The following is a 26261-nucleotide window of genomic DNA, read 5'->3' as shown; positions in this document are numbered from 1 at the left end:
TAAAGTCCTGGATCTTTTGCTGCCCCTATTTTTCTTTCCTGCTCATTTTCTAAAGCCTTGCAAGGATGAAGAGAACAGAGATCATAGAATCACAGAGTTGGAAGGGGCCATACAGACCATCTAGTCCAACCCCCTGCCCAGTGCAGGATCAGCCTAAAGCACCCCTGACAAATATTCGTCCTGCCTCTTCTTGAAAACTGCCAGTGAAGGGGAGCTCACCACCTCCCGAGACAACTGATTCCACCTTTGAACTACTCTGACCATGAAAAAGTTGTTCTCAATATCTAGCCAGTACCTTTGTGCATGTAATTTAAGCCCATTGCTTTGTGTCCTACCCTCTGCTGCCAACTGGAACAGCTCCTTGCCCTCCTCCAAATGACAGCCTTTCAAATACTTGGAGAGCAATCGTGTCCCCCCTCAACCTCCTCCAAACTAAACATTCCCAAGGCCCTCAGCCTTTCCTCGTAGGGCTCAGTCTCCAGACCCCTGATCATCCTCGTTGCTCTCCTCTGCACCCTCTCGATTTTGTCCACATCCTTTTTGAAGTGAGGCCTCGAGAACTGCACACAATGCCGATTGCCACTTTGGGGTCAGGAAGCAGTTTTCCCCAGGCCAGTTCAGCTAGGGATACTGATGGTATTTTGCAATCTTCTGGGCATGGAGCAGGGGAACTGTGTGTGTGTGTGGGGGGGGCGCGGGGGAGATATTTGTGAATTTTATGCATTGTGCAGGGGGCTGGACTAGATGACCCTGGAGGTACCTTCCAACCCTATGATTCTATGACGTCATCAGGGAGTCCCATGGAATGCTGGGGATAACACATACAGAATATGTAACTTCTACAAATTGTGTGACTCCTTATAATAAACCATCTAGATGCTGCCTGAGGCTCTGAACTGAAGTTCATAGAAGAGGACTTTTTAAAAATAAAAATATTGATGAGGCTGGGTCATGTCTGTAGATATCATCTGATTTATTCATCTTGTCTCTCTCTCTTTTTTTCCTTTTTAACATGGCTAGTCCCTAATATTTCTTGTCCGTGACTGGAGCTTTCCTTACGAATTTTCCTATGGGGCTGAAGGTGGTGCAAAATTTCTAGAAAAGCGTCTCAAGGTTGGTACCAAACGTAAACCAACGGGCCAGGCTTTGGAAGCAGGATTCAGCATCCTTGGCTTTCATTTAAGAGAAAAAGCCCTATCAAGTTACTAGTCCTTCTTGCTACAAAGGGAGTAGTAAATAGATAGGGGCTATATCTGCCATCTGACTGTAATTAGTGTATGTTTTATGAATGATTTTCTCTTTTAAATTTTCTTTTAAATCTATTTATGGTTTTAACTGTATAAATTAATTCTAATAGTTTTTATACTGTTGTAATCCGCCCTGAACCCTCCATAGGGAGGGCAGAATAGAAATCCAAAGTAAATAAATAAATAAAATAAATATTTGGTGGAAGAGGCTTGGGCGAGGGGCAGACAAGGACTTTGAGCTGCCAGTGGAGTTAGCTTCTTTGAAGTCACTAAAAGCAATCTCTCCAGGTGAGGGGGTGGTGGTCAGGTGGTGGCCAAGATCAAGTCACTCCAAGGAACAGTACAGGTGGGATAAGAGTGAGGGGGGAGCAAACTGCAGGTACAAATGCCTCCCAACTGGGCAAGATGCAGAACGTGGCATGAAGGGGCTCTGTCTCGAGCAGGATCACACACACCCTCAAAGTGTTACAGGCAGGGCTTTTTTTCAGCAGGAACGCAGTGGGACAGAGTTCCGGCACCTCTTGAAAATGGTCACATGGCCAGTGGCCCCGCCCCCTGATCTCCAGACAGAGGGGAGTTTAGATTGACCTGGCATGGACGGCAATCTAAACTCCCCTCTGTCTGGAGATCAGGGGGCAGGGCCACCAACCATGTGACCATTTTCGCTGAGGGCGATTCAAACTTTAAAAAACTCCCCCCTTGTTCCAGCTGACCCAAAGTGACGTCATTGTGCAATCCTGAGTTCCACCACTGAGTTCCACCACCTCTTTTCCGAGAAGAAAAGCTCTGGTTACAGCGATGGGCACATGTCATGTAACCACAACTGGAATTGGTGGGGAGGATGTGTTGCCTCATGCTCGTGTCGGGGACTCCACTGTGTGGGAATGACACATCCCAGGAGCTGGAAGCTGTTGTCAGACCTCTTCCACCATGTGAAAGAGGGCATTGGTGAAAACGTTCGCAGGAGAGGAATTTCCAAGCTCACTGACAGGGATGCCCCATGGTGGCAAGTGAGAATCTTGATGATGCCTCCACATGGGCAGCTGCCAGGCAGGGGAGTGCCCTGGAGGGAAAGGACTTGGGATGGGGCAGCAGGCAGGGCTGGCTGGCAGGGCGAAGGCTTCTATTCCAGCCTTGCAGCTGTCTGGAAAGGCAATACCAGGGCCTCGCTTGGATTCCCATCTCACGGCCCTTTTTCTGCCCAGGAAGGAGCTGAGGGTTTTGGCCCTCCTGGGCAAGATTTACTGGCATGATTAGGAACAGAACCTGATGTGCCAACTCACCCGCACTTATCAATGCGAAGATCTTCACCAGCCTTCCCCATGAAACAGGTCTCTGGAAACCAGCACGAAGAGCTGCAGAATGTCCGGAAACACATCCACTCCTGCTTCACCCAAATCTCCTGCTTCCTTTTACCTCATCCGGGCTTAAAAGTGGCCACCAATCCAAACTTCGACGGGAAGCTCAAAGGTTCGTTCTTGTCTGAATGCCACGCGTGTGTTGACATCAGTATGCTGCTTGTTACTCACAGGGCTCGTGCGTTCCTTTGCTCTACCGAGAAGTAAACAGCTCGCTTTTGAACCACTTAGAGCGGAACCACAAGTGACAAAAGGCACAGGTTGGACACTTGTCTGCTTCCCTCAAGTTTTGATGGGAAATGTCGGCAGCTTGGCGGAATGTGGGACAAGTGACAGTTGAAAAGTCCATTGGACAGCAGTCGGAAAGCCAAGCTGCAAGACCAGGACACCTACATTTCCCATCAAAACTTGAGGGAAGCTGACAAGTGTCCAACCTGTGCCTTTTGTCACTTGTAGTTCCGCTCTAAGAGTTGCAAGCATATGTACAAACAAACAGTTGCTGGAGGCGGTTAATTCAAGGGGGATTATCATCTTCAGGCTGGGGGTGGGTGGGGTGGAGAAGAGGGAGGATCACCACAGTAGAGCATAATACTGGGAAAAGTGTGGTTGATTTAAACTGGACACTGGCCCACCTTCCCGTGGGTCTTTGCACTTGCACAGGGCACTGCTTAAACTGGACTGTTGCCCATGCGAAGCAGCTGTGCCCGAGCATCCGTTTGGCCTACACAGCAGCCCAGTTTAAATAAGATGCTGTGTGAGCACAGAGTCCCACAGGAGGCCTTGCCAGCCTTATGTTAAATCTACAGATGCTTGAATACCCGCCAGTTTGGTTCGCCTCCTGTTCGCCAGTGGTGATCAGGCAGCCAATCAATGGATGTGCAGGAACAAGCTAGTACCGGTGATCAGAAGCCAACTTCCAACTGATGAGGGATCGGATGGGAGTTGGGTTCTGATCTCCTGGCAGGGCAAATCCTGCTCTGTACCCAGCAAAAAAAATTTGGGGTGTGGGGGGGGGATCAAGAGCTGAGTGGGAGTCAGATTTTTCTGATACATGGTGAAATTTTTGCTGTCTCCAAAACTTGCTGAGATGTTGCAAATTTAGTGCGAGGGGGATAGTTTCTCAGATAGTTTCTCTTGTCTTTTCTCCCTCGTCCAAGCGGTTGGCTTCGGCTGCGGAGAAAATGAATAAAAAAGGTCTTTCTCCTTTCCCCTTTGGAATGCAGAAATCAAAAGCATTGCTTGTGTTCCCACCTATCTTGGGCAAGAGGAAAGAGAAACGAGCTCTTTCTCTGCTCCCTTTCGCAACTTCATTGTGTTGTGTTTTGCTGAGAGGTGGTGGTAAATCAAAACCTGACTCCCAGCTGATCCCCCAAGTCAATCGGCAGCTGTAATCTTGGTCCAGCAGCTGTTTGAACTGCACATTGCAATCTGAACCTATCCCTTATTTGCTCACAGCCTGATCGTGAGTGTTAAATGAGGTAAGATCGAGTGCTAAACAGGTTTGCTAAGAAATTTGTGGCATCTTTAGCTTAATCAAGCCTTAGATATTTTGAGCTTGCAGGTGGCAGAAGAAGGCTTGACTGGGGCAGAGGAGTACGGCTAGCTCTCCAGTTCTTGGTGGCAACTTGTAGTTGTACCATTTTTTTTGATGCATACTCTTTCTGTAAGGTACCTTGAGCTCTTTGGTGTGCATGTGTGTGGGAGACAGAGCATTAATATTTTTTTAAAATCTGTATGAGGAGGGAACCCTCAAGGACTAGCAGGGGACATGTTTCTCCTCCTACACTAATTCCCTTTTCCCTTCCCTAAAATCCACCATAACCTCACCCATTTTCTTACTTCCTTCTCTCCTTCCAACCAACATTTTATCTGCTCCCCATCTTCAGCTATAGTTCTTATTTATTTGCTTCATTTATACCTTGCTTTTCTCCACAGTAGAGACCCAGAGCAGCTTCCATCATTCTCTCCTTCATTTTATCCTCACAACAAACTTGTGAGGTAGGCTAGGCTGAGAGTTGATGATTGGCTCAAAGTCACCCACTGAGTTTCCATGAAAGAGTGGGGATTTGATTCTAGATCTCCTAGATCCTAATTGGTGGTAGCTGTCAAACAGTTCCAAGCAGCTGGGCCTGGGTGAATCATGCAAATCACGTGGTAGTAAGTTGCGTGGCAGTTGCTGCCAGCCATGGTCCCATTGAGTCATCTTTCAAAGGTGAAAACAGCTCTGGAAAGGGCCCTGCCCTTTAGTGACAGAAACCAAGGCTTGATTGCAGATGATACTTCTGTAGTTGCCTAGCAACGGCCAATGAGAACATTGGCTACATGGGCACTGCTTCTGTTATTGAGGGTGGGTTAGCTACTGCAATTTTTTTTTTAAGCGTTCAGATTTTTCTGCAAACCTGGCGCATTTTTCAGGTTTGCAAGATTTGTCTTGTTTGTTCTGGTCCAGTCTTTATTCACAGATTGGGCTATGTTGAGAATTAGATATGTTATTGATAATGATGATAAAGTTGGTTGCTGCAGGATCAGGGAGAATTTCCACTGATGACTCTTAAGCAAGGCACTGGGGGAAGATGCACACAATATTGTAGGCCGTTTTGGAATTCCCATCCGCAAATACAGTTCCAATATACTTTTCCTCTCCAGGGTCAAATTCCGGAGGCGGGAGAACAATAGTTCAAGTTTGACACAGAAGCCGGCTGATAGCTTGGCCTCTGTGATGTCACCAACTTCCTCAGAATTCCCTGGAGTATTTCTGTCTTTTAAGAAATTCTTTTTTTAGTTTATGCATATTTATTTTGGATCCCAGCCAGTGTAATAGGGTACTCAAAGTAGCATGAATACCAAGAACCTCTGTAGAATGTAATTTAACATCTAAAGCAAAATGCGTTGCCTGAAGCAGAACAATGCTGAGAATGCCTAAATAAAAAACCCAGAAATGTGATCCCAGGGTGCTAAAAGTGTACGCATACTTGCAATATCTTCCAGTGTTATATCACTGGGGGTGAGTAGTGGTTGGGGTAGGCCTCAGTTTGTTTGTTTTTTGTTCCCCCAATCCTGTGGCTCAGCTATACGTGTGGCCAGTGCTGATCCGTAAGGGTAGATAATAATAACAACAGCAGTAGCAACAACAACAATAACAACAACATTTGATTTATATATCGCCCTTCAGGACAACTTAACGCCCACTCAGAGCGGTTTACAAAGTGTGTCATTATTATCCCCACAACAAACACCCTGTTAGGTGGGTGGAGCTGAGAGAGTTCTGAGAGAGCTGTGACTGACCCCAGGGCACCCAGCTGGCTTCAAGCGGAGGAGTCGGGAATCGAACCCAGCTTTCCAGATTAGAGTCCTGCCGCTCTTAACCACTACACCAAACTGGTTGCCTCCCTCCATGACAGAGTATACAAAGACTGGGACACCATGCCAGTGAGGTGTTTTTCTCCCATCCCAAAATTGCATAAATAGTTGAGAGACTAGCCAGAATATCTTTTGGAGGTCAAAGTGAAAGGAATTAACTCTGCCATAGTTGCCGTTGGTCCATAGGTACCTATTCCAGGAACAACTTGAAATCGGTCCTGGACAGCTTCAACACACTCCCATTAAATCTAACCTCTAAAGAGATCCCTACTTACAGTTCAAAGCCAGTGAGCGCACATGATTCAAATGAAGTGGGTACACCTTTATTTAGCCAGATCTATTCATGGACAGCGGTAAAATCATGATGGCTTTCCATCCTTGCTTGAGAGTGAAGAAGTTACAAACAAAGAGGGGGAAAGGGGTAATAAACTCACACTTATAACAGGAAGACCTGCAATAAAGGGCTCAAATGTCCTGCTCTCCTAGGCGGGAGGGTTGAACTACAATTCCCATGAGTACCTATTCTTAAAGGGACAGCACATATTTCTAATTACACGGATACAGAGACTTTCTAAGCTGTGGCTACATCACGGTACCCAAAGAGGAAAAGATCACATGACTTAAGCTTTCGACCAAAGCTCTACATACAGGTGGCCCCCAGATGATAATATCCAAGCGGTACTTCTGGAGAAACCAAGAAGTTCCCGGAACTTGGATCCCAGAAATCCCTTCTGCTCATGGCAGAACTTTCCCCTAGCATAAGTAATGTTGCATCAGCAGTAGGGAGAGGGACTGCTGTTAACAGAAGGGATGTAGAGCCAGGATTATTGTGCTGTTAACCACAGTTTAGAAGCTTGTATTAGCTCTATCAGAAATGTGTGTTGCCTCTTTAAGGCTTTGAATGATGGGAATTGTAGTTTACACTGCCACCAATGGAGCGAGGGATATTTGAATCCTTAATGACCTTGTTCCTGTTTTTTAGCGTGATGTTTTACAACCGCTTTTCCTCCCTTTGTCTGTACTGAGCATCTCCCATGAGGAAGGGGAAAGATGACTGCTTTTATTGCACCTTTTAAACAGGAACAAGGTCATTAAGGATTCAAATACCCCTCGCCCCGTGGGTGGCAGTGTAAACTACAATTCCCATCATTCAAAGCCTTAAAGAGGCAACACACATTTCTGATAGAGCTAATACAAGCTTCTAAGCTGTGGCTAACAGCACAATGGGATGTGAGCAGGTAGGTCTTGGCATCGAACCTCCTGGTTGGACTAACTCAGACATCACTTGCCCTCCCAGGTGCCGTTAGTTCTCTAGGGTACATGATGTGGCAGCGAGACTCTCAGTAGCAGCCAGTTGTGTTTGATGTGGAGTGTGTGTTGCTTGTAGAAATTGACGGCGATTTCATCAAGAACTTGAAGGTGCTGATCCCCTGGCTACTCAGCCCCGAGAGTCTGGATGTCAAGGAGATCAACGGAAATCGAATCACTTGCCGCGGCCTGGTTGAATATTTCAAGGTGAGCCACTGGCACAAGGAAAGCCCCCTGCTATCTATCCAGCACACTTTTATCCCCTCCTTCCTTCTGGCAGCTCAGGGCGGCATAAGTGGGTCTCCCTTTCCCATTTTATCATCAACATGACTGTGTGGAAGCTTAGGGTGGGAGAGAGTGAGAGCCAAGCTACAAGTGACGCCTGACACAGGTTGGACACTTGTCAGCTTCCCTCAAGTTTTGATGGGAAATGTAGGCATCCTGGTCTTGCAGCTGTAATGGAGAGCCAAGCTGTAAAACCAGAACGCCTACATTTCCCATCAAAACTTGAGGGAAGCTGACAAGCGTCCGACCTGTGTCAGGCGTCACTTGTAGCTTGGCTCTCAGTGTCCCAAATTGACCCCATGAGTTTCATGGCATAGTGAAGATTGAAACTTGGGTCTCCTAGATCCAAGTCCAGCCTTCTGAAATTACACCACGTGGACCCTTCAGTACACGTGCTGAATCACTGGGTGAGGCCTTTCTCCGTATTTGGCCTTGGAATCCGTAATGCTGTGGGGCAGACCATTCTGAACCATGGCACCCCAGCTTTGGAAATGCCTTGGGGGCCAAATTAGACATGGTGGGGGCAGCCACTAAGATTGAGTCATGTCTTTGTGCAGTCCACGTATGAAGCTGAGATTAGTATCAGTACGGGACCTTGGCTACCTCTGATTTCTAATCCTGCAGCTGCATTCTGGACTGGCTGGAATTCCCTATCTGCAGGGCTCATTTCGAGGGGGAACACGCAGGAACGCAGTTCCAGCAGTTCCCCAAAGAGGTCACATGTCAGGTGGCCCCACCCACCTGACTCTCGGCCATTTTGGTCCTGTTTCGGCCTGGATTGGGGCCGAAATGGCCTGGATTGGGCCTCTGATGGGTGGTGGATCACTCTCCCATTCACTAGTGGCCTGATCCTGACCATTTAGGGCCCCTTTTCAGCCATTTTCAGCCCCTTTTTGCCATTTGGGGCCATGAATGGCCAGGATTGAGTCCAAAACAGCCAGAATAGGTGATGTCAGGGGGTGTGGCATATGCAAATCAGTTATGCCAATAACACTCCCAGTGATGGCAAGGGGTGTGGCATATGCTAATGAGTTATGCTAATGAGCTATGCTACTGAGTTCCTCCCGCTCTTTTTTTACGAAATGACCCCTGCCTATCTGTATCTGTACATTGATTTATATATTCACTTCATTTATACCCCACTTTTCTCTCTAGTGAGGACCTAAAGTGGTTTACCACATTCTCCCCTTTTCCATTTTACCCTCACAACAACCCTTTGAGGTAGGTTAGGCTGTGTGTATGTGACGGGCCCAACACCATTCAGCAAGCTCCCACGGCAGAGGAGGGATTCGAACTGGGGTCTCCCCGATTCTAGTCCAACACTCCAACCACTACACCATACTGCCTCTCAACCTCTGCAGCTTGTTCTGTGCACACCCTCCAGAATAGCCTCAACTGCCTGTGCCAGATGGGTTTTTCTCTTTGCTCTCGCTTCCTAGGCCTATATCAAGATTTACCAAGGAGAAGAGCTGCCTCATCCAAAGTCCATGCTGCAGGTAAGTGTCCTATTCCCAGGGCAGAGTACCATGTTCAGGAGCACATTTTGGAGCAGTCATTTGAGAGGGCTAATGGACCTCTCAGAATCCTCTGGTACTCTTGGGTGCTTTAACCGGGGGTGGGGGCAGCAGTTTTGGCAAGAATGTGGCCGAGCAGGAGGTAATGATGCTCTGATAGACTCTATGGTAGTGATACAGCTGAGGCTGTTGCCCTGACGGTGTGTGGGCTGTGGCTCAGAGCCAAACTACAAGTGACACCTGACACAGGTTGGACACTAGTCGGCTTCCCTCAAGTTTTGATGGGAAATGTAGGCGTCCTGGTTTTACAGCTTGGCTCTCCATTACAGCTGCAAGACCAGGATGCCTACATTTCCCATCAAAACTTGAGGGAAGCCGACTAGTGTCCAACCTGTGTAAGATGTCACTTTTAGTTTGGCTCTCAGTGGAAGAGCCTCTCCTTTGCGTGCCGAAGGTCCCCAGTTCAATTCCCAGCATCTCCAGTAGATGATGTGAAAGACTCCCCCCTGGGACCCTGGAAAGCTGCCAGTCTGAACAGACAGTACTGACCTTAACGGACCGGTGATCAGATTCTGTATACGGCAGCTGCATGCGTGCTCCTTGAATTTTCATCTTTTTTTAAAAAAAGCCAACCTTCTAGCTCTCCTTGCAGAGATGGAAGGGAAACCTTTTGGCACAACTCCACTCGGTTGCTCAGAGGAACTTAACATGTCATGACATTCTAGTTGTTTATTCTGGAAGGAACCGGGCTGGGAGGAAGTTGTGCCACATCGGGATAACTTGTCAGTGCCCCAACCAGGCCAATTTCTCCATTTTGTTTCTTTTTTCCCTACCTTTGCCGTTGCAGCTTCTTTTATCCTTGCACCCCTTCCGGGAGCTGCTCTGCCTGCATCAGGCTTATTTTTCTTTCCTTTTGGTTGATTTTCAGCCTGCTCTATTTTTGCACACCCAGAGTAAAGGAGGCTTAGGGTGACCTGCTTCCATCCTCCATGCAGGGGCTGGCCAGTTTGCTGTCGGCTCCAGCGATGATTTCAAGCATAGCTGCTGTTCAGCGGGAGAATGAGCTTAATGTACTCCACATAATAACAGCACAAAAATGCTTGTACTATTGTGAGGCGTGGACTTTGTTCTCCCCGGACAAAGAGCAGCCTAGCTCAGAATCCATGGGGCTTGTTCTAACACATTGTCATTGGAGTGAACGCTTTTGCACTGTTTGTTAGTCGTGACTTTTCTGTGCTTGGGAGTTGGTGGGACACATGCTTGTCTGGAGTGGATCCAAGGTTTTTTGGTGCCGGAGTCAGAACCTCCCAGGATGCTCTCCACAGGACCCCTGTTGAAACAACCAGATTGAGGGGGGGGGCCCTCTTGGGATTGGCTCTTCCTGCAGGGCCTGTGGAGTGTGGGCCCCCTCCTGTGCTACTGATGCCTGCCCCCCCTGTGACACATCAGCCCCCTCCTCCTCAACAGGTGGACAGCAGGGTTCTGAACGACCTGTGGAAGGCCCAAGAGGAACAGCAAGGGGTGTAAAATAGTAAAGAGTCCAGTAGCCCCTTTAAGACTAATCAACTTTATTGTAGCATAAGCTTTCGAGAACCACAGCTCTCTTCGTCAGATGCAAGAGAACTGTGGTTCTCGAAAGCTTATGCTACAATAAAGTTGGTTAATCTTAAAGGTGCTACTGGACTCTCTACTATTTTGCAACTACATACTAACACGGCTAACTCCTCTGGATCTATGAGCAAGGGGTGTGTGGCTGAAACAGCCTTGCCAGGGGCTGTTAATAATACGGTGCTGAGCTCTTTCTCCTGGTTTTTCTCCCTAAAGCCTCCCCCCCGGCCACTATTCTCCGGCCAAGCCACCCTGGGGACTGCTTGGGGAAGAATGGTGAGGAGGGGGCCAATGCACTGCTAGAACTGGGCTCCTTCCAGCCATCAGTGGCATGGGAGGGGACTGGCAGCCCGTGCAGGGCCCACACCACCAGTGGCCGATCCCGACCCAAGAGGCGATGGGTCTATCTTGCTTGGGATGACAGACTCCTGGGGCCTGTTTCTCTATGTGGTTGGCCCTTTTTCTTGGTTGCTTTTTCACTCTCCCCCACACACCCTCTTATCTTCCCCCCCAGGCCACAGCAGAAGCAAATAACCTGGCCGCTGTTGCCACCTCAAAGGACACTTACAGCCGGCGAATGGAAGAAGTAAGTTGAGGGTTTGCATGAGATTGCTGTTGACAGTTCCACTTCGGCCATTTTGGGGCTGCAGGGGCACCCGGGGGGCATTCTGAGAGCATGTGGAAGACCAGGGCTGGGTGAATCAGGCTTTGCAATATTCTTTTTGTACTTACAAACAAAACTCTACACAGTATTCCAAATTTGGCCATGCCGTGGTGCTATAAAAGAATGTTGGTCATTTTATTTTCAGTCCCTTTCCTAATAGTCTCCAGTACCGAGTTTGCCTTTTTCATCGCCGCTGCACAAAATTTTCAAAAAAATTTCAAGTTGTCCACTAAAACCTCAAGATCTTTCAATCTCAATCTCAGCCAGTTCAGATTCCATTAGCATATATTTAAAATTAGGATTTTTGTTGTTGTTCCAGCGTGCATCACCTTACGTTGGCTAACAATGAACTTCATTTATCACATTGTTGTCCACTCACCCAACTCAGAGAGATCTTCCTATAGCTTCTCCCCGGCTTGCTTTTCTCCATCCAAATAACTTGCTATTATCCTCAAACTTGGCCACCGTTCCAGTTCATTTATAAACAAATTAAATAGCATCAGCCCCAGTACCCATCCTTGTAGAATCCTGCTGCCTCCTTGCTCCCATTGAGAGAACTGTCCATTTATTCTCACTTACCTCTTCTTGTTGTTTAACCAGTCTTTTAATTCCTAAGAGCACCCATCCTCTTACTCCACGACTGCTTGCAGCTAAACATTAGGAAGAATTTGACAGATCAGTTGCTCAGTGGAACAGGCTGCCTTGGGGTTGGAGGGGGGTGGGCTCTCCTTCCTTGGAGGTGTTTAAGAAGAGGCTAGATCAGGAGTGGCCAAACTTCCTTAATATAAGAATCACATAGAATAAACGTCAAATGTTTGAGAGCCACAAGACATGATGCATTGAAGTGACTTCAGATGAAGAGGCAGGTTTGGGGCAGTGTCCTGAAAGTGACGTCACAAGAAGGGGCGAGGTTTTGTGGCAGTATGCTGGAAGTGCCATCATCGGAAGAGACATCATCGCCTGACCTTAGACTTGGGAGTGACATCACAAAAGTGATGTCACATCCTTTCTAGGTTTCATCCCCAAAGTCCCCAGGTATTTTCTGAGTCAAACCTAGCAATCCCAACATTTTTATTTAAAATATGAAAGACATGGACAGAAAGAAAGAAAGAAAGAAAGAAAGAAAGAAAGAAAGAAAGAAAGAAAGAAAGAAAGAAAGAAAGAAAGAAAGAAAGAAAAGGAAAAGACATGGAAAGAAAGAAGGGAGGGAGGGAAATAAACTAAAATGTATGGCCGCAGCGATACGAGATCTCCAGGAGCTGCACAGTATGTCTAGAAGAGCCACATGTGGCTCCCAAGCCACAGTTTGGCCACCCCTGGGCTAGATGGCCACCTGACAGCAGCGACGATTCTGTGCTTCAATATGAATGTATGCAGATTGGGAGAGGAAGGCATGAAGGGGTGAACCTGGGCTTGCGTCTCCTGGTCCTTTCTTACATGCTCAGAGTAATGTTGATTTCCATTTTGGGATCAGGAAAGAATTTTCCTCCAGGCCAGGTGGGACGGGGTATCCTGGAGATATTTTGCCTTCTTTGGGGCATAGAGCAGGGGTCACTGGGGGAGATGAAGGAGGGGAGATAACTGTGAATTTCTTGCATTGTGCAGGGGTTGGACTAGACGACCCTTGGGGCGTCTTCCCGCTCTCTGTGTCCATGTTTCTATGCTAAGGTTATCCAGCAGTGTTTGGTGAGGCACCTTGTCAAAAGCCTTTTGAAAGCAGATAATGTCTATCATCTCACCCTTATTTACACGCTCGTTAACCTGAGAAGATTGGTGCAGCCGGCTTTATTACTTGATGTGCTTAATAATTCTTTTTTTTATGACAGTTTCAGCTAATTTACCTGGAACAGATATTAGTGTAACTGCCCTGTAATTTCTTGGATCTTCTCTAGACCCCTTTGAAAAAGCAGTGAGATATTTGATACTGGCACAGAGGCTGGGTTTAGCGGCAGGTTACGTATGCTGGTTAGTAGATCAATAATTTCACGTTTGTGTTCCCTAAGGAGCCTCCGGTATATGCCATCTGGAAACGTATTCATTTTCACCTTGCCTAGCAATCCTTGAACTCCATTGCTTATTACCTCCGTTTCACTCCGTTTTTAAGGCAGCTTTCCAAAAACAGCAGCTGCCATGTGGTTACATACCCAATGAAAAAAGATGTGAATAAACTTTGTCATCTAAAGGACCAACTAACTCTTCCTGCTCCTAATATATTTGAAGAAAATTGTATTGTTTCGCGTAACCTTTTTTGAAATCCATTCTTTTGTTCAATTTATTGTCAACTCAGATTAGCTTTGCCAGAATCTGTGCTCCATTATGTTCACCTTATTTGGAGAAACCGTCCACTTTTTAAAGGAAGCCGTTTTGCCTTTTACGGCTTTCTTGGACTAAACCATTCCCAATGCAGGCACCCTTTTCGACGTGATGGTTTCTTTCCTGATTGGATGTATGCTTTTTATCTAAGCCTCAGTGTCGTCTTAAATAGTTTCCAGGCATCCTGGAAAGATTTGATTCTCTTCCTTCTGATTTTCTCTTCATTTGTGTAAAGCTTCCTGTTTTGAAACCAAAAGTGATTATCTTAGACTTCTGGGGCATCTTAATAACATCATAACACAACGTTCGATTTATATACTGCCCTTCAAGACAACTTAACGCCCACTCAGAGCGATTTACAAAGTGTGTTATTATCCCCATGACAATTATCCTGTGAGGTGGGTGGGGCTGAGAGAGCTCCGAGAAGCTGTGACTGACTCAAGGTCACCCAGCTGGCTTCAAGCAGAGGAGTGGAGAATCAAACCTGGCTCTCCAGATTAGAGTCCTGCCGCTCTTAACCGCTACACCAAACTGGCTCTCTTTCCGTTGTCATGAATGCTGAACTTAATAATAACATTCGATTTATATACCACCCTTCAGGACAACTTAATGCCCACTCAGAGCTGTTTACGAAGTATGCCATTATTATCACCACAACAAAACACCCTGTGAGGTGGGTGGGGCTGAGAGAGCTCCGCAAAGCTGTGACTGACCCAAGGTCACCCAGCTGGCTTCAAGTGGAGGAGTGGGGAATCAAACCCAATTCTCCAGATTAGAGTCCCGCACTCTTAACCACTACACCAAACTGGCTCATAATGGTACTATGATCTCTGTCCCTAGTCAGTACAACAGCTTCAACATCTCACACTGCATTATAAGCTCTGCCCAGAACCAAGTCCAGAATCACTACCTGTCTAGATGGCTCCATGACCAACAGAGGAGGAGGGAAGGATGAAAGCTTCCATGAACCCTGTGTGATCCCCTCCTCTGTGCATTCTTGAGCCTATAGGAGAATGGATCATGCCTTCCCTCCCTCCTTTTTAAAGAAAGCTAGGGCTTTGTGGATGCCACCAGATGCAAGCCCACTGTCTGTGTTTGCATGGAGTAATCAAGGAATTGTGTTAGAATGAATAAATGAATGGGTTTTATGCTGCCCCCTCCCCTGATGTTAGGCATCTGGGATGGTAAATATTGTTAAATTGAAAATAATAAAAGAGTGTGACTGTAGACTGCCCTGGCCATACTTGTCAATAGGGTGGCATGTTTTTTTTTCCAAAAAATTACTTGCTGCCTGCTTCAGGTTTTTTTTTTCTGAGATGAGCCCTATGCTTGGATATGCAGGAGAAACAGCTCACAGGATAGGTGTATTGGGACACTTCCTTCCCCAGGACACTTCTATAACACAACACAACTTTATATACTGCCCTTCAGGATGACTTAACACCCATTCAGAGCAGTTCTCTGCCTTTATCTCCTCGGGAAAGCCAAAGGATGTGTGAGATTTCAGTCCTGGATGCTGGAATGGCATAGGTTAGAAATCTAATTGAGACAGAAATTTTCTTGTTGGAGAATAAGGGTACTCTGGGAGTGGGGCAGCTCCTTTCTTCCTTTGTGTGCTAGAATTTGCAGTCACCCAGTGACATCAGTCGTAGATACTCTGAACACACAAAAGCGAAGTCCTTTTTCACTCAGGATGTAATAAACTTACGGAATTTGCTGACGGCGGGCTTTGGCTTAGAGGGTTTAACATTTGGCATGGATACATCTGTCAAAGACGCTTCCCTGGGACAGCTGAATGGAATGGCCACATTCTAAGGCTCTGTATTGTTGAACACCTGTTGCCTGGGGGCATTGCCTGCATACAACATCTACCCCCCTCCCTGTGAGAGCTGCCCACCACTGTTCTTAATAAAAGAGCTTCAATAAACCATTCAATCAACAATGCTTACACTCCAAAATATATGTCATAAATGCTGAAGGTGTGAATTTATTATTCCAACCACTATGGTGTACCATCCACAATAGGTCATACTTTGTTCATAACATGTATAGGTACATAAACAATGTTACCATCTACAATACCAATCTATATTTCCAATACAATTAGTGTAACTGCTGACGGGTTCGCCCGCAAGAGGTTCCCGTTCCGGATGCCCCTTTCTCAAAGGTTGAATGAATGTGTTGATTCATTGAATGTGTTGATTCATTGCTTTATTTATTGAGATATTACATCCTCCAGAACTGTTATTTTGGTAACTGCTTTGAGAAAGGGGCATCCGGAACGGGAACCTCTTTCTGGCAAACCCGTCAGCAGTTACACTAATTGTATTGGAAATATTGATTGGTATTGTAGATGGTAACATTGTTTATGTACCTATACATGTTATGAACAAAGTATGACCTATTGTGGATGGTACACCCTAGGGGTTGGAATAATAAATTCACACCTTCAGCATTTATGACATATATTTTGGAGTGTAAGCATTGTTGATTGAATGGTTTATTGAAGCTCTTTAATAGTCTATACAGCATACATGCTGCATAGTTAGTCGGGCACGGTTATACACCACTGTTTTTAAGCTGCTGCTATATTCAATTTTATTTATTTATTTATTCAATTTATATACCACCCATCCCAGGGGCTCTGGGCGGTGAACAGTTAAAATTGATAAAAACAAAACTAAAATCAATATACAAATAATAAAACAAATTAACAAGGTGCAGTGGTGGGGAGAACCTTCCCCACCCCAAAGGTGGGAGGCCGACATGGCACCGCCCCCTTCAATCACCAAATGCCTGGCGGAACAGCTCTGTCTTACAGGCCCGGCGGAACGATAATATGTCCCGCTGGGCCCGGGTTTCCATTGACAGAGCGTTCCACCAGGCTGGGGCCAGGACTGAAAAAGCCCTGGCCCTGGTTGAAGCAAGGCGGGCTTCCTTAGGGCCGGGGACCACAAGTAAATATTTATTCGCTGATCGGAGCGATCTCCGGGGAACGTACAGGGAGAGGCGGTCCCGAAGATATGCCGGTCCCAACCCACTCAGGGCTTTAAAGGTAAGAACCAACACTTTGAACCTGATTCGGAATTCAACTGGAAGCCAGTGCAGCTGGCGCAGGACAGGTGTGATGTGTGACTGGTAAGGTATACCAGTCAGGACCCGTGCCGCCGCATTCTGGACCAGTTGTAGTTTCCGGATCAGGCCCAGGGGTAGCCCAGCGTAGAGTGAGTTACAGTAATCTAGCCTGGAGGTGACCGTTGCATGGATCACTGTAGCCAGGTCCTGGGGCGTCAGGTAGGGGGCAAGTTGCCTGATCTGACGAAGATGGAAAAATGCAGACTTGGCAACCGCCGTGACCTGGGCCTCCATCGATAGGGAGGCATCCAGGAGCACACCCAGACTCTTTACCACTGGCAAAGTTGCCAGTGGTGTCCCATCGAGGGCAGGGAGCTGGATCCCAACATCTGGCAGCCCCCGTCCCAGCTGCAGGACCTCCGTCTTCACTGGGTTCAATTTCAGCCTGCTCTGTTTCAACCATGCCGTCACAGCCTCCAAAGCTCTGGCCAGATTGTCTGGGGCCGTGTCTGGCCGGCCGTCCATCAACAGAAAAAGTTGGGTGTCATCCGCGTATTGATGACAACCCAGCCCAAACCTCCGCACCAACTGGGCGAGGGGGCGCATATAGATGTTAAATAACATTGGGGAAAGTATCGCCCCTTGGGGAACCCCGCACACCAAAGGGTGACGGGCCGATAGATCTCCCCCGAGCGCCACCCTCTGTCCCCGACCCTGGAGAAAGGAGACCAGCCACTGTAAGACTGTCCCCCTAATCCCCACGTCGGCAAGGCGGCTGGCCAACAAATCATAGTCAACCGTGTCAAACGCTGCTGTGAGATCAAGTAACACAAGCAGCGCTGACCCGCCTCGATCCAGATGCCTGCGAAGGTCGTCTGTGAGGGCAACCAAGGCTGTCTCCGTCCCATGGCCAGGACGGAAGCCAGACTGGAATGGGTCCAGGACTAGAGCATCATTCAGGAATTCCTGCAGTTGTACCGCCACCGCCCGCTCAATCACCTTGCCCAGGAACGGGAGGTTCGACACTGGGCGGTAACTGGACGGGTCAGTGGGGTCCAAAGATGGTTTTTTCAGGAGGGGCCGCACTACCGCCTCCTTTAACACTCCTGGAAAAACCCCAGAGCTCAGGGAGATGTTAACAATGGCCTCCAGATGGTCCCGTAGCCCCTCCGAGCTGGCCTTCACCAGCCAGGATGGGCAGGGGTCCAGAGGACAGGTGGTTGGCCTCATCCCCTGCAGGATCCTGTCCACATCGTCCTGAGAGAGCAGGCTGAAATGGTCTAATACGGACCCAGAAGACGGCCAAGGGGTCTCCAGTTCCCTTACTGTATCAACAATTGTAGTGTTGTATTATTTGTTACTAACTGTATTGCCACCATCAGGAAAAAGAGTGCTGCTGTTTTTATGATATTTTTGTATGATGCTTTTAAATGTTTTAATATGGAATGTTTTAAATGTTCTTAATGTTGTTATCTGCCCTGAGCCTGCTCGCGGGGAGGGCAGAATACAAACACAATATAAATAAATAAATAAAATAAAAATTCCCTGTATTGTCGAAGGCTTTCACGGCCGGAGAACGATGGTTGTTGTGGGTTTTCCGGGCTGTATTGCCGTGGTCTTGGCATTGTAGTTCCTGACGTTTCGCCAGCAGCTGTGGCTGGCATCTTCAGAGGTGTAGCACCAAAAGACAGAGATCTCTCAGTGTCACTATGCTCCTTTATTATATTGCTTGGTAAAATAATAATAATAATAATAATAACATTCGATTTATATACCGCCCTTCAGGACAACTTAATGCCCACTCAGAGCGGTTTACAAAGTGTTATTATTACCCCACAACAATCACCCTGTGAGGTGGGTGGGGCTAAGAGAGCTCAAGAGAACTGTGACTCGCCCAAGGTCACCCAGCTGGCTTTGTGGAGGAGTGGGGAATCAAACCCGGCTCTCCAGATTAGAGTCCCGTGCTCTTAACCACTACACCAAACTGGTGTAACTACACCAAACTGGTGTAACACAGAAATTACCCAGTAGGATCATACAGCAAATGACAGTACTTAGTAGAAAAGTCTATAGGCCCTATCCCTTTACCGATGCATCTCTTTGAGCTTACTTCCTTACAGTACAGCCCTCCTATCTGAGTAAAAAGCCCTCTTAATAGGTTGCATTTTTCTCTTATGTCCAATGTCCTGAATAGACCCCCTTATCATTATGTATTTCTTTAAACATTTATACCTGCCTCCCCCCTCCCAGGATCTCAGGACCAAGGTGTGTTCTAATGGAGCCTAACCTTTTCTTAAAGCTGTCTAATCCCATGGCTGTCCCCACATTTTGAGGTGGCAAATTTCATAAACTAATTATGTGAAGTCTTGATTTTTTTTTCCAGTGCCAAATCTACTGCCAATGAATGTTAGTGGCTGATGCTGATATCTGCTATCATTGGGAAAGAGGGGGCAGAATTCCCCTCCATGTCATTTTATAAACTTTATTTTTATTTATCTCATTTATAGTTCACTTTTCTCAATGAGACTCACGACAGATTACATAGTGTGAGATTAGTACAGTCAATATCAAGGACATTTCAACAGAGAAGATTAGCATATCAAGCCCCAATCCATATGCAAAAGAACCTCCTCAGGATACAGTGAAGCCTCCCGCCATTAGCATTCCACACCCTGGGAGACTCTTACAGGATGACTCAGCTCAACCCCACCTTCCTGAGTAGATATAAATGACCTGCCAACATCTTCTCCACACTGTGACACTGAGAGATCTCTGTCTTTTGGTGCTACACCTCTGAAGATGCCAGCCACAGCTGCTGGCGAGACGTCAGGAACTACAATGCCAAGACCACGGCAATACAGCCCGGAAAACCCACAACAACCAAAAATTCCCTGCTTGTGGGTTTCCTGGAAACTGTTGGCTCTTCGCACTTGGGAATGGGATGCTGGACTAGACAGACCTTTGGCCTGATCCCGCAGGGCTTAGTTGAACAGTGTGTGTACAGTCACCTGCGATGTAGTGGAAACCGTGGGAGTAGCAGCCGTAGCTGCTAATCTTGCATTTTCTTCCTCTCCCCTACTGCTAACTCTCTCCAGGTGTGTGGAGGCGATAGACCTTTCCTTGCCCCCAGCGATCTCCAGAGCAAACACCTAGAGCTTAAGGAAGAGGCGGTGCGGCAGTTCCGGAGCGTAAAAAAGATGGGAGGCGAAGAGTTCAGCCGCCGCTACCTCCAGCAGCTGGAGAACGAGATCGATGAGATCTACGTCCAGTACATCAAGCACAACGACAGCAAGAACATCTTCCACGCCGCCCGCACGCCGGCCACTCTCTTTGTGGTCATCTTCATCACTTACGTGACGGCCGGTGTCACCGGCTTCATCGGGTTGGACATCATAGCCAGTCTGTGCAACATGATTATGGGCCTGACCCTCATCACCCTCTGCACTTGGGCATACATTAGATATTCCGGGGAGTACAGAGAGCTCGGGGCAGTCATAGACCAAGTGGCTGCAGCGCTGTGGGACCAGGTGAGCGCGTGATGCTTCTTGAGCTGCCCTTTGGAATTCCTATTTTTGTCTGTTTAAGAAGGAAGTGGAAGCGGTGAGGTTTGATATGGCATGAAAGAGGCATACCCAAACAGGAGTGGTGAGGACAGAGTAAAAAGGGACAAATTATCCTCTGTTCCTTACGAAAGCTCTAGAGCTTTTGGGGCATCCAGTGATAGCAGTTGCTAGGATGAACCTGTTTTTCATGCAGCTGAGAAATCAGCTTAATGTTCACGTGGTATAGCTAGCTTAGAAGGTTTTATTTATTTATTTATTTTAATTCATTTATGTCATTTATAGTCTGCCTTTCTTACTGAGACTCAAGGCAGATTACACAGTATGAGATTAGTACAATCAGTATCGAGGACATTTCCATACCGTGTCAGGGACAGGCAAAGGCTGAGGGCCTTGGGAATGTTTAGTTTGGAGAAGAGGAGGTTGAGGGGGGACATGATCGCGCTCTTTGAGTACTTGAAAGGCTGTCATTTGGAGGAGGGCAGGGAGCTGTTCCAGTTGGCAGCAGAGGGTAGGACCCGAAGCAATGGGCTAAAACTACATGCACAAAGGTACCGGCTGGATATTAGGAAGAACTTTTTCACCGTCAGAGTAGTTCAAAAGTGGAATCAGCTGCCCAGGGAGGTGGTGAGCTCCCCCTCACTGGCAGTTTTCAAGAAGAGGCTGGATGAATACAGCACGGAGGGCAATCTCAACTCCCCTCTGTCTGGAGATCAGGGGGTGGGGCCACCAGCCATGTGACCATTTTCAAGAAGTTCCGGAACTCCGTCCTACTGCGTCCCAGCTGAAAAAAAGCCCTGGTTCTGCCTAAGTGTGGCATCTGTATGGTGGTCCCTGTGAAGTTGGGGGCTGCCAGGTTGCCTAAGGGAGGGGTGAACCGGCCGAGTCTGGGCACAGAGCAGGTCAGAGGTCCTGTGCCAAGCAGCGCTGAGCATGCTACAGGAGAGCCTGTGCGGGGCACGGCGCCGGTTTCAGGGCTTGGATGGCACAGCCTATAAAGCCTCCGGCTTCTAGTCAAAGGATGTTGGCCCTCTTGCCTGATGCCGCCTGGGGAAAGGCGATCAGGGCTTTGCAAATGATCCCACACATCTTTTTTCACCATTTGTGTTTGTTTTTGTTGTTGTTTTTCCAATTGCTTTCCCTGCAGGGGAACACGAATGAGGTAAGCCAGTTTATTGTTCTGTGGAAGCGTTTTTTGCTTCTGTTGCAGTGGATGTGTGTGCGCGTGTGCCGGAACCTGGCGGGATGGTGGGTTTTGTGCTGGTGGCTTCTGGCATCTTTCTTGGAGCAGCTCATGTTGGAGGGGGCGTGGCTCAGTGGCAGAGCATCTGCTTGGCGTGCAGAAGGTCTCAGGTTCAACCCCTGTCATCTCCATAGGATCTGGTTGTAGGTGATGGGAAAGATCTCCGCCTGAGACCCAGCAGAGCCACTGTGTTGGGTTATGATTATGTTTAGCAGAGTAGAGCATTGCACAGCAGATAAATCAAAAAGAGTCCAGTAGCACCTTTAAGACTAACCAATTTTATTGTAGCATAAGCTTTCGAGAATCAAGTTCTCTTCGTCAGATGCATGATACAGAGACTGGTCAAATACAGAAGAGGAGGGGAGATAGGGGAGAGCAGGAGACATATATCAGAAGGGGACAGGATGCAATTAGCGGGGAGGCAACCAAAACATTTACTATGTCTCCTGCTCTCCCCTATCTCCCCTCCTCTTCTTTATTTGACCAGTTTCTGTATCATGCATCTGACGAAGAGAACTTGATTCTCAAAAGCTTATGCTACAATAAAATTGGTTAGTCTTAAAGGTGCTACTGGACTCTTTTTGATTTTGCTACTACAGACTAACACGGCTAACTCCTCTGGATCTACAGCAGATAAAGAATCACAGAGACGTGTGTTCAGCTTCTAAAATAATTTTAATACATAAAGGGTAAAATAATAAAGGTTACATTGGTGATAAAATAAAGAAGAGCTAACTTAATTCCTACATCCTTACATCCCTGGAGACAAGGGTGCAACTGGCTAGGGAGCAGTGGCGTCCTGGACAAAGGAAAGAATGTTAATTGCCCCCAATAAACCTGGTCAGCCAATAATCAATCCTAGATTTGTTCATTAAGCATGCAACTCCCCTTTACCCTGGCGGGAAGAGTAATTTGACACCTAACTGGCCTCCAGCTAACTAATTATGCCTAGCTAAACACAAACAGATTAACCCTTTCATGACAGAAGAGAATGACACTTGTAAATTCCCAACACACTGCCAGTTTGAGTAGACCATACAGACCTTGATGGATGGAGGGTCCGACTCAGTGTAAAGCAAGTCCATGTGTCCACGTGACTTGGACAGGCCCCGTGTTGTGCAGAGCAGTGCTGGTGAAGAGGAAGGTGTCCTAACGCGGTAAACTCAGACCAAGGGGTGGCACCCTGTGAGGCCACCTAAGAGAGTCTTATACACGAGAGGCCCACCTTTCTCGCTCTGCCAGCTCCTTTGGGTTCCATTGTTTGGCCTGCCTTGAAATGCATCATTCCTTTGCACGGGACCCGCTGGCCATTCTTTCAGGGTGGAGGGAATAGCGGTGCAGGCGAACCCACATCATCCTGCCAGGCTGTAGCATAGGTTTGTGGGCTCATGCTCCCAAGAATTTACGAACAGCTCGAGGGTTGAAGGACAAGAGCAGTAGAGTGGCGGGGGCGGGGAGAGCCCCCTTTGAGGGCTGTGAGTTAGAGATTGGACCTTCCAGAATGAGTGAGGGGAAGATACTTGAGTTCACCTGTGGACCTTTGGGAGAGGTGATGAGTTCATTTCCCTACATCAACTAATGAAGGTGTGCTGAAGGCAGTAGTCAATCACTGATTGTTAGAAATAGCTCCGGCTCTGCCACAGGCACGGATATCAGCAGTTCCTGCCGAGAGTCATGTTAGAAATCCAGAATTCCGCACTTGATAAATGATCTCATTTTTATGTGAGCAATTATGGGATTGTGGCCTGTTGTGCAACTGAAATCCAGGGAAATTGCATCTTGGGAAGCTTGGATCATATGGAGTGAGCTAAGCAGGTGTCCCAGGGATCTGGTTTTGGGCTGCACGTATGGAACGTGTCTGTTCCATAAGCTTGCCTGTGCCCCGGAGTCAGTGGCAGGCTTACTTCCAATGATAAGTCCTTTGAAGCCCGCAGTGGAGCACGCCTGCTGGTGCACCTACCATCTCCAAAAGATTAGAAGCGAGTGGCGGAATTGCACCGTCCAACTAAATATGTCCCTCAACCTCTGAAAAATAGCAGGTCTAAGGGGCAGGCTGCACACACCCTTTGTTGTGGGTTGGCGTGTTTGATGACATGAAAGACTTGGGGAAACAGCAGGCCTTTGCAGGCATGAGGGGGTTCGTAGATGAAAACCGTTTGTATGGACGGTGACCACAAAGCAAAGATCCAGCTTCCCCCTACCCAAAAGATGGCTTTCCTGGGTCAAATAAGAAAGAAAGGCAGCGCTTGTAGAACTCTGCAGCCAGGAGAGACTGAGGCTATATGTGCTGTAAATTAAAAGGAAATTAGTACTTCGTACTCAGTTAAATCAGCTTGTTCAGTGGCAGAGCACACATGCTGGCTTGCAGAGGGTCCTGGGTCCAACCCCTGCAGTTAAAAAGACGCCAAGAGCGGCTGCCAGTCAGAGTAGTGTGTAAAAGGGACCAATGGCAGCTTCAAACTCTCCAGCACAAAAAAGTAAATTTTGCAATGTGTATAAACTATGAAGCTAAAACATTAGAATGCGACTCCATTTTTTATGTTTGCATGACTTTATTCTCCTAGGGCCAAGCTACACATGACGAATGACACTTGAACGGCAAGTGGATTTAGTGGAGGGCAAGTGAACAGGGAGAAATACACTTGCTGTTCAAGTGTCATTCGTCATGTGTAGCTTGGCCCCTAGTCATGGAAACATGGAGCTCTGAATTCACCTGGTGAAGCATCTAAATCAAGCCCTGAACACACCTTAAAACATAAAACATTATCCTAATTTGCAAGCTTTCTTTCTCCACAGGCTTTGTACAAACTTTACAGCGCGGCAGCCACGCACAGACACTTGTACCATCATGCTTTCCCCACGGCACAGAAGACAGAGCCCGCCGAAGGCACGGAAAAGAAGACCATGTAACCCAGATGCTTTCCACAGAGGTGCATGAAAACACATCATTAAACATGTTAATTGTTGCATCCATGTTCAGCCCTCTGACACTCCTCGAAATGGGGGGGGGACAGAGGAGAGTGGTAACTCATTCACGTGTACCAATGGCTTAAGTGTGGCTGCTTTAATTTGGACGATGCCCTGTTTGAAGCGGGACGAGTCAGCATGCCTGTCACTTCCTTAAGAACACCATGGCTTCATTTCGTTGCAGGCAGGGGTGTTCTCAGCGCCCCACATTTAAAACCCTTTCAAGTATTGACCTTGACCCCAGAGGTACAGGCAGACTGTTGCTTTGTACCTGCTTGCAGATGGGGAGGGGGGGCTTCCTCCATCCTAGGTTGGGGCCTCCGGAGTCATACCCGCTACGGCAGGCGGGCCTGTCCCCTTTGGGCACACGGAGGCTTTTTTGGACCCACGCTGAAATAATGAGTACAGCTGCTAGCCTTATTCGAAAGAGATCCTGCCTCAATATTCTGATTTGCGCACAAAAGGTTTTGATTTTTCTTCATCAAAGCTGTGATTGACAATTCGTTCACTTGAAATGATTTCCTTGTCAGAAGTTGCAAAGAATATGTCCTTTACTATGGTACGCTGAAGATATGGGAAGTATCCCTCATTTCATTCAGAATGCACAAAATATGAACCCTTTGTATATGTATGAGTGTCACTGTATATATTTTTGTTCAGTTCGTATAGAGTGTGCCCCGTTTTTATTTTGTCGTCAAACAATTAAAAGTTTGCTTTTGGTTCCTAAGATGCTTATTGCCTATTTAGTTCCTTAATTCATGACGTTTTTATTCTGTTCTTCCTCCAACGAACCCTGAGGGATATGCCTGCATCTCCATTTTTCTCTTTTATCTTCTCTACAACCCTCTGAGGGAATAACTGGCCCAGGGACACTCAGTGAAATTCAAGGTAGATGAGGCAGAAATGAAGTAAATGGCTCATTTCGAGGGAGAACGCACAGGAACGCAGTTTCGGCAGTTCCCCAAAGAGGTCGCATGTCAGGTGGCCCCGCCCACCTGACTCTCGGCCATTTTGGGCCCGTTTCAGCCTGGATTGGGGCCGAAACAGCCTGGATCGGGCCTCTGACGGGTGGTGGATCACTCTCCCACTCAGCAGCGGCCTGATCCTGACCGTTTTGGGCCCCTTTTCGGCCATTTTCAGCCCCTTTTTGCCATTTTGGGCCCAATTTCGGCCCTGAATGGCCAGGATTGGGTCCAAAACAGCCAGGATAGGTGATGCCAAGGGGTGCGGCATATGCAAATCAGTTATGCTAATGACACTTCTGGTGATGACAAGGGACGTGGCATATGCTGATGAGTTATGGTAATGAGTTATGCTAATGAGTTCCTCCAGCTCTTTTTCTATGAACTGACCCCTGGAAATAAATAAACGAGTAGAGATTTGAACCTGGGTTTCCTTTGCTCTCCCTGGGGTCCATCGCTCTCAGTCCTTGCTTGCTGCTCACAGAGCTGTGCTTTTGTCTGTTTTCCCTCCCACCATTCACCCTAGGATTTGGAATCTATGGATCTGTTCTGCTAATGGTGACACTTTGCCCCCGTGTGCAAGGAACATTTTCCATTGTGAGTTTCTTGTGACAGCTGGCTTCCTTGTGCCACAGGGAAGTGCCGTTTGCAGATGTGGGGGATCCAACCCACTGGAACATCATGGCCCTCCCATCAGCCCCCTGTGATGAAAGTTGCTTAAGACAGGCATAAGGAACTGAAATATCAAGGCACCTTTCAGTAAGTAGCAGCAGTTTTTATTAATAGGTTGGTGCCCA

The 26261-nt window shown here is 47.4% G+C and overlaps 1 protein-coding gene across 1 annotated transcript in view; it reads left to right on the top strand.

Annotated features, from left to right (window-relative positions):
* ATL1 (atlastin GTPase 1) overlaps window positions 1–25229 on the top strand; it is a 54366-nt gene extending 29137 nt beyond the window's left edge. Inside the window, exons 7-13 of the mRNA XM_054972839.1 lie at window positions 1021–1113; window positions 2579–2717; window positions 7353–7480; window positions 8998–9054; window positions 11195–11266; window positions 19828–20259; window positions 24332–25229. Of these exons, the coding sequence (XP_054828814.1) occupies window positions 1021–1113; window positions 2579–2717; window positions 7353–7480; window positions 8998–9054; window positions 11195–11266; window positions 19828–20259; window positions 24332–24445 (1035 nt within the window). The 3' untranslated portion in view covers window positions 24446–25229. The remainder of the gene's footprint in view (window positions 1–1020; window positions 1114–2578; window positions 2718–7352; window positions 7481–8997; window positions 9055–11194; window positions 11267–19827; window positions 20260–24331) is intronic.
* The last annotated feature ends 1032 nt before the right edge of the window (window positions 25230–26261 follow it).

The sequence above is a fragment of the Eublepharis macularius genome, chromosome 2 (genome assembly GCF_028583425.1).
Source record: "Eublepharis macularius isolate TG4126 chromosome 2, MPM_Emac_v1.0, whole genome shotgun sequence".
NCBI classification, from domain to species: domain Eukaryota; kingdom Metazoa; phylum Chordata; class Lepidosauria; order Squamata; family Eublepharidae; genus Eublepharis; species Eublepharis macularius.
Note: the sequence above shows the minus strand (reverse complement) of the source record. Positions and strands in the feature narration are given on the sequence as shown.